We start from the raw sequence: 9,175 nt of genomic DNA on the forward strand, positions 1-9,175 counted from the left end.
TACCTCTGAAACAAATAATACATTATATGTAAAAAAAAAAAAAAAAAAAAAAAGAAGTTAGTAGGAAGGGAAAAACGAAGGGGGCGAAATCGGAGGGGGAGATGAATCATGAGAGACTATGGACTCTGAGAAACAGACTGAGGGTTCTAGAGGGGAGGGGGGTGGGGGGATGGGTTAGCCTGGTGATGGGTATTAAAGAGGGCACGTATTGAATGGAGCACTGGGTGTTATACGCAAACAATGAATCATGGAACACTACATCAAAAACTGATGATGTACCATCACCATACATTAGTATGGTGATTAACATAACAATAAAATAAATTAATTAATTAATAAAAAAAAAAGAAGAGTGTGTTTCTCTGGAAGTGACTCCTGTGAGATCCAACTTCTAGCAGCTTGAGATCAAGTCTGTCTGGGTACCACCAATGGCTTTCTGAAAAGAATGACTTTATTTTTTTTTTTTAAGCATGAATAGATTTTGTATATTAATTGTGAGGTAATGGGGCCAGTTTATTTTTATTCATCAAGTGTCCCACCCATGCATGACTATACGAGAAGATTCTCCTGGCTCCTATGAGGAAGCAGAAGTACGCTCCCATGTTCTCATACAGACATATAACCCAAAGTGAACCAGCCCTGTGGCTCCTAGCACCTTCCCTAGAGAAGCCTGTCATGCTCTCCCCCTCAAGCTTCTAGAGTGTGGCTATAATGAAATGTGTGCATTGCACCAAATGCTCTTTCTCACCCAAGCCCTTCCATGTGCTCTTCTTTCTACCTAGAATGTTCTTCCCTGGACTCTTCACCAAGTTAAGCCCTACTTGCTCCTCAAGACTCGGCTCATCACTTTCTGTGGGTAATTTTTGCTGTGGTGCATCTTGCAGAATTCTCTTGGCAAGCAGTCCTTTCTCTGCTATAGGACTTACTTCACTGTGTGGTCCTGGCTTGTTTACTATTAGATCCTTTAAGGCAGGAAAATTTGCATTCAGTTTTATCTGTAGCTCTTAGTGTGTGGCACTTAGTAGGTGTTCAACACATATTTGTTTCTTATGCTATTTACCTACATCAGTGAGAGTCTGCCTGCTGGCTCCTGAGGCCTATGAAAAACTGGCTGAGCTAGAGGTCATGCAAACATACATAGATACAAACATACATACAAAGACATACAAACCACCCCCTGGGAAGCCTCAGCACTGTCAAGGAGTACAACATCCAGCTGAATTACCACTGCTTTTTTTTTTTTAAGTGACTATATAGACAAGAGAGGTACGATTATAATAATCTATACCTTAAGACTGTTAGATCGGCATGCACATTTGTAAATCCCCAGAACTTTTGAAGAACACAATGTTTCATCTGCATTTTAGCAAAGTTAAACTTTAAAAAAAAAAAAAGTATAAAATGTTGATGAGTTAAGATTCAGTTTTGATCCTCAAATCAAAACACATGCCTCAGTCTGTCCTCAAACCACACACAGGATCTTCAGTCCTGCCTTTTTTTTCCCGGAAGCTGAAGAAACTTCTAAATATGCTGACAGGCAGTCATTTTCTACCCTCTCTAATTTTCCTTCCATTTTAGTTTTAAAAAACACAGAACTGTCATGGACTGAGAATTCAGGTTTGTGTAAAGGGAATAAATACATTTGTTAAAGACAAAACAAACATCTGTCAGGTTTCTCTTTGGTGCAGCGAGGCCCCAGCCACAAGTGCTAATGAACTGGTTACATGCACTGGGGCTTGTGCCTCTGCGTTTAAAAATAGGATCTGGGTCTAAAGCTGCAAACTTCAGGGCTGCAAAGCTGGCAGCTTGCTATTGCCTACAAATACTAGGCTGAGGGGCATCCAGAACCAACACTTGCTGAAAGAGCACACAGCATTTTCGTTGGTTCTTACTCTTACCTTATCAGCTCAAGTTGTCAATCAGGAAAACAGTGGCAGAGCCATCCTCCCTTACCCTAGAAACTCCCAGTCTATTGATGCAGACCTCAGTTTGTAGATCCCTCTGATGTGAGGAAGACGAACATGAAACAGAAGAGTTCCTAGCAGTCTGTTTTTTCATGGGCTTCCCTTTATTAGAAACTGTTTCTTGACAGAGAATTTTTCTTCAGAATATCACTGCTTTGGATATCATGCCCAGAGAGTTGGCCCTCTTCGAGTACCTAAAGCCTAATCCTCTAAAATAATCTGACAATAATACCTTTCCTATAAAAGCCTTTTGGTACCATCTCTTGGCCTGGGCCATTAACCTCCTTCTCCCTTGTCATAATTCCACCCATCCTTCAGGGTCCACTCCAATCTTACCACCCCAACGTGCTAAGCCTTCCCTGATGATTGGATTTCATACCACACCTATAATAACAGCCTCTATTTATCCAGTGCCTACTCTTTAAGAGGTGCACTGCACCATCACCACAGTTAATCCTTAAAACTGCTATTTTAGAGATGAAGAAATTGAGGCTCAGAGATGTTCAGTAACTTGCCCAGAGTTACACAGCTTGTAAACGACTAAGTGAGATGGCAGGCCAGGAGAGCTAATTCCAAAACAAATGCTTTTTCTAGAATTCCACATTGCCTCTTATTTAGTACTTCTTTTTCCTCAATATAGTTACCTCCCACAAGAGACATAGCTCATGGTCCAGGCCCTGAGGACAAGGAACGAGAGCAGGGCCAAGAGCCCCTGCCTGGTACTCACGGGTGTCTGTCCCGGTCCTGAGGGGGAAACACGCCCCTGCATGGGTACCTGGGACTTCTGGGAATACCAGCTGCACTCCCCTGGAATGCAATAAAGACATTCCTACCTTGAACACCATTTCAGGTTTCATTACAAAAATATCGAAGATCTGGTTGTTGGGTGTTATCCTGGCTTCTAACAGTAGCCACCAGTGTGATTTGATGCCCGCCAGGAAAGCCTACAGATCCAGATGTCACTGCTACTTTAGCAGAGCTTAGCAGCAAGGTAGACATTCTATGACTAGGAATATTGAGTTAAAGGAGATTCGTCTTGAGAAAGAGTCAGATTTCTGTCTTTCTTCTTTATCCTAATTCCCCTAAGACGGATGCCTGCTGGGCAGGACAGCGGAGTACGATTTTCCTGTTCAGGGAATGTTCTGGAAGAAACATGATCCACTGAACTTAAGACATGGCTTCTGCCATGGAAGCTCCAATGCGGAGAATAAAGAGCCCAAGGCAGAGAATGCCCCAAGCCGGAACAGTCCAAGAACATGGTTTCTGTAAAGCTGCTGATGAGTCTCAGGGTCGCAGCCACTGTATAGCCCTGTGCGGGTGACTCAGCCGTTCCCTGCCTTGTGCAGCAAATTCTCTAGAAGGAACTTCGGTTATATCCTAACTCATGGTTGTGTAAGTGACATGAAAGGAGAAGTAAAAAACTGTTCTGAGAAGAACAGTATGGAGTTGCCTTTGCCAACTCCAATACATAAAGCAGTTTCTATTTTATTTCCTAACTTCTCCTTCAGAGAAGTATCTCCTTTCACGGAATATTCTTTTTCTTCCTTTCTTTTTTGAAATGGAGATAGTTTCTCTAGACTTCAAAGGGAGATGTGGGAAAGGAGAACTAGGTCTTATCTTTCTCCCTCTTCCAGTGTGGGGTCACTAGAATCTTATCAGCAAGAGAGAAGAATTGCTGTACAAGTAAAAAGAAAACACATCTGGAAAATATCCACATTTTAGTTCATTAAGACTATGTTTGGAAACCAAAACTGCATGTTGTATTATCTTATATTTGTCAGTAGACGCCTGAGGGATGGGGGCCCCTGAGGAGGGAAAAGGGGCAAGACCATCATCTCGCATCCACTTGTACTTGCTCCCTCAGTGTCTCCCTGCTTCATCCTGGACAGATTACACCCACAGAGCAGGACATGCCGACCTTCAGGATCTTAGACTTCTAGGTAGGGCTCTGAGTGGTAACAATGCCTTAGGTGCAGAATGGCTTGGAGGTCCCTGGACATTGATTGATCATCTTTACAGAAGTCGGCCCTCATCTACAATCCATCCATCCATCCATCCATCCATCCTCCCTCTCATTAATTTATCCAGTAACTTTACTTGGTGCCTAATAAGTACCATGAGGCTAGATGCTAGTGGGAGATACAACAAACTAAAGATAGGAGTCTCTTGTCTTCATGGAACTTAGAGTTTGGGTGGTGAGACAGACAAGCCCACTGGCCATAATGATAGAGTATGACAGGGGCTAAGAGTAAATAGGGGAGTGCTATGGGAACAAACTGGAGGGCCAACTCAGCCTTCAGGGGCTTCTTGCAGGTTGTGGGTCTAAGTGAGACATGAAGGGAAAGGAGCCTTTTAGGTGGAGAGCAGAGAAAAGGTGTTCCCAGCAAATGGACCAGCCCGTGCACAACATGCCAGAGCTGAGAAGGGTTTTCTAGTGTCATTAAAAAGGAAGGAAATATCTATACTTGAAAAACAAACAAACAAAAAAACCCCTCTCCTTTGGAACTTTCTGTGTAATTCTAAAGGCACAAAGATCCTAGATCTTATTTCTTTGCAGAGGTAAAAATTACAAAATACCATATGGTGGTATGCTCTTCAAACCTCTGTCAACTCTTTCAGTAGTTAAGTGTTTGCTTTCATGATATCACACAGTACTGAGCCCTAAAGGTACTTATTAAACAGCTGTTTGATTCCAACCTTCTCCTTTATCTGGGTTTCCTGAGAAAAGTCAAGGAGAAGAGAGTAGTGACCTAAATAACCTGGTAAAGGAGGAGAGTCAGTCTGAATTACCCAGGACATAAAAGACCCTCCTTTTCCCCACTAGGCTCGTTCCCGCACCCCTTGTCCTGCCTTGCCACAATTTAATAATCTTTCCTGACGCTTACTTTGTTAATCCTAGTTTGGATTAACTAATCACAAATGTATAGAATGACCTGGTAACTTTCCAGATTTCCATTGCTCAAATTCATCAGTCAACACCCTACAGGATGCACACAATTTTACATGTGTGTGGCCTCAGAGATGGGACTTCCAAGTCTCAACTATACTGAGTATTTTTAACATTTTGCCATTCTACTGGCTACAGCTGTATAAATGCAGTTATGAAGAAGCAAGAAACACAGAAATATAGCCGCTATCTACTAGGACCAACTACTGGACAGGCGGTTCAATGACATCATCTTTGCTCATCCCAATCACCTTGAGAAGTGGCATTACTAATTGCCACTTTAAGAAACAGGAAACTCAAAGAGGGTATGATTCATACCCAGGTTACACAGCCATGTGGAGGACTTAGCATGATGCCTAGCATGTCAGCAAACACTTAATAAACATTCACAATTGTATTACAAATGGCAGAATCAAGAGTGAGCTTGGATCATCTGGCTCCAAAGCCCATTCTCATTTCAAGACATTGGGTTTCCTCAGGAAACCTCTAGATGCTGGGAGAGAGAAGAGAGGAGTTACAGGTTGGAGGGAATTCACTTTGAATCTTTCTCTCCCCAAGGGGAGAAAGTCTATGAGCCAAGAAACAGAGAAGGGAACACATGGGAATTCTCCACTGTTAATCTGTCAGTTCTGAGGGAAGGCAGCCGGGATGGTTGCTGAGTGAAGGTTTTGAAGATCAGCAGCCCCCACGTCTGCCTCTTGCTGAAACCAGACGACATGTCTGTGTCATGTGTCTTTGATGGGAAGGCTTCCATGGCTGTTTTCTATAAAAAGGTTTATGCAGCTTGTGATTCTGAGTCATGACACCTTCTACCTGTGGTGTCTGGAACGGGTGTGGTGGTGGGGAGGGGAAGGGCAAACCCACTTTGTCTGCAAGTCTGAAGGATTTAGGCCAAAATCTTCCACTGACCTTAAACCAGACAAACTGGAGGGATACCTAACATCCCATAAAATATTGTTGGGGTGGCAGTGCTCCCTCTATGTTTAACTTCTACAGGACAATATTTTTATGGCGTTATATAAACAACAGAGGTCACAGTAAATGTGCTGAAGAGGAAAAAAGGGAACTAGCTGCCCAGTCCCTGGGGTGAAGTAAGTCATATCTCTGGAGATCTTGTGTTTGGCTTACCCTCGGTCAGTATAATTTTCCTGTGTACTGACTCCAGGGTTTCCACAGGACCTCTTAGAGATAAGATGAAAAAAGACTGAGGAAGAGGGTGGAGCTAGAAACAGGTAGGAAAACACAACAGTGAGGAAAAATCTTTATAACTCATAGAGGACCTTTATGGTTGTTGAAATGCATCAAAAGGACTCAGATCCCACAGCTACAAGAAGCTCAAGACAACAAAGTTTATGATGTTGCTTACTTGTGCATTTGAGTTGTATTAATGAGACACTTCATACTTGAAAACATGTTGTTTGTTTTTTTTTTCATGTTTAAATTAATAAAGGGAAACCTGCCATTTGGAAAGAAAAAGGAAAGAGTACTTACCTTTGTATCCCAAAATGGCTACTGTGATTGTTAGCAAGGCACACAAAATGTATAATAATATGATAGAAAACTTCAGTGCCCAGTTATTTTTACATTTGGTACATTGTGTTCCTTCCTGAATACCTGTAAGAGAAGTCAAATTTTAATAATAGTAACCAGAGATATCATTTTGAAAAGTATCTTTCTGCATGTTGCTTCAAATACTATGATGAAGAGTAATTTTTACATATGCCTTCCTATAGGATGAGTAGTATTTTATAAACATACCACTTTAGCAACATAAGCACTTTAAATATTGCCATTATGTTGTAATTTAACGTTGTTGTATTTAATAATGACTTGGAAAAAGCACGTAACTTTGTCTCAGAATAATTTAAAATCCATTATAATTAGCATTTCACTAAAAATCTCTACATGGCAAAAGATTTTAAACACCCAAATGTACTTGTTTCAGCTCTTATTGGACCTATGGCAATTCAAACACAGCCAACCAGAAAAACTGCGAACGGTCCCTTGATGTTTGTTTCAGCAGTGTGCTTGAGCTAGTTCTCACTGGCTTACAAGAGTCAACTGTCAAATTTGTAGGAATTTGGGGAGCTGGTTGCTAAGCTGTTGGAAGCCTGAAATCAGCCCTGGAGGGAGTATTTGCACCATGGAAATTGGTGACCACCACAGACTCTGACAGCCCCCCGCCCCCCCCCACTGTTTTACCATGTCACTGGCCGTAATGCACTAACCTATAGCAGAAAATATAGGTAATTTTATGATTAAAATGTTCAATATATAACCATTTTTGTACATATGTATATAGAAAACAGACGCTGACCCTTAAGTTATCACAGTGATTTGAATAACAACGAGGAAACTAAAAAAAAAAAAAAAAACAGACATTTTTGTTGAGAGGAGGTAAATTTTGACCACTCACTGTTCAACTTTTTGAAAAACATTCTAGTCTAAGCGGTGAACCACCATCACTTCTGCAAGTGACTCTAAAAACTAACCTATAAAAAGGGAACTTTCCATCGGATTGATTAGAAACACAGGAGGCCAAGACTGTGGGCATTTTAATGTGAAAATCACATTGTAAGGAATATCGGGAGATCCCTTGTTTTCCTATCTGCATTTTTCTAATAGCATCTCACAGGAGCAACAGTACATAAAGGACTGATCTCCTATAATTGTGCTCAATAACTTTTGATGGGTAAGTCGTGAGGATTAAGCTACAGCCAAAGTTCCCCCCTTTTGGTCTGTAATTTTACGCATGGTGCCCTTCTTTAGTGAAAAGAGTTCTTCAGCTGTGTTTAATGCAAAATGATGAGAGAAACAGCATAGAACAATGACTCCAATTTAACTTTCAGGGTTTAACCAATCCCTCTGGTGTTCTGTGCTACAGACTCAAGGGGAGGGGGTTCGATCCATCTGTTCCATGACTTAAACAGGGATTCTCAAACTCTGGGGTGCGTCGGACTTGTCAGAACAAAGCCTTTCTAATTCAGGAGGTCTGGGAAGGTGCCTGAGAATGTGAATTTCTAACAAGTTCCCAGGGGATGCAGACACTGCTAGTTTGGCCGCCATGCTTTAGAACAGCTCTTCTCAAACTGTAAAGTGCTTACAAAACACACTGTCAAATGCAGATTTCTGATTTAGTAGGTGTGAGGTAGGAGCTAAGATTCTGCATTTCTCACAAGGTCCAGAAGATGCTTAATTGGAGAAATACATTTTGAGGACCTAAGGATCATGCTGATCAACCTTTGGTTAGCCAACCCTCTGAAGGTGAAGCTATAAAATCCAACTCAAACAGACGAAGAGTAAATCAACTTCTCAGTATCAGTTTTCCCATTTCTTTTACCATGTTTCCTTTCCATCCTCCTTTAATGGACCCCTGGATGTCTCAGCACCACCCCTCCTATCCAATACTGACCTCGGTACCACCCCCGCCAAGCCAAAACTCCAACTTCCACGTTTCCATCCAACCTAAATACTACCACTATCCCAATCCCCCACTCAAAGACACCTTTGAGTCTTCTCATATATTCTTTAATTCACTCAGTTGCCAGGCCCTGCTAATCTTCCCATGGGACGTTTTTATCACTCATCTCATCTGTAGGTTATTGCTGTTCATTTACTGCCCACGCTGTACCAGATTCTGAGCTAGGTGCTTTCCACACAGCATCTTTAGTCGTAACCACCCTTCAAGGAGGCATGGTAGTGACAGCTGAGATGACATCCCATAGACACCACAGCCAGGATTCAAACCTGGGACTGTCCAACTTCAAGCACCATGCTCTCTCCACTTTGCCATGGTGACTCTCTCTGCTCATCCCTTCCTCTCCACTTCACTGCCATGGTCCTTGTGTGAGACCCTTTCATCTCAGTGGGAGCTTCCTCTTCCACTCCCACTGGAATCCAGCCTCACCCTGGACTCAGATACTGCTATCCTCATGACAATGCCAAAGAGGAAAAAAACAAAAACACTTCAACAGCTCCTCCTTAAATAAAGGATGAATGAACACACATACCCATCAGCTCTTAGACTCTCTACAATCTGGCAGCTTAAAATGAAATAAATACCCCTTACATCAGTCAGAGTGAAAATAGTTTTGGAACTAGGAAAAGGGGGAAGTGTAAGTAGACCCACAAACATGCCACACCTCATGTCCAGAGCCCATAAAACTTGCTTTGGTGGCAACTGTAAGCACAGAAGGATGATAGACACAGCGATGTCGGACTGACCTCCCTTGGAAAGACTGGATGACGCTTTTGTGACTGATGG

At 42.1% G+C, this 9,175-nt stretch overlaps 1 protein-coding gene across 1 annotated transcript in view; it reads right to left on the bottom strand.

Annotated features, from left to right (window-relative positions):
• COLEC12 (collectin subfamily member 12) overlaps positions 1–7,977 on the bottom strand; it is a 40,398-nt gene extending 32,421 nt beyond the window's left edge. The window contains exons 1-2 of the mRNA XM_081802544.1: positions 7,854–7,977; positions 6,403–6,525 (exon numbers count right to left, since the gene is read on the bottom strand). Of these exons, the coding sequence (XP_081658670.1) occupies positions 6,403–6,525; positions 7,854–7,977 (247 nt within the window). The remainder of the gene's footprint in view (positions 1–6,402; positions 6,526–7,853) is intronic.
• Positions 7,978–9,175: the final 1,198 nt, after the last annotated feature.

Source organism: Leptonychotes weddellii, chromosome 13 (genome assembly GCF_054177405.1).
Source record: "Leptonychotes weddellii isolate Sample4059 chromosome 13, ASM5417740v2, whole genome shotgun sequence".
Lineage (NCBI taxonomy): Eukaryota > Metazoa > Chordata > Mammalia > Carnivora > Phocidae > Leptonychotes > Leptonychotes weddellii.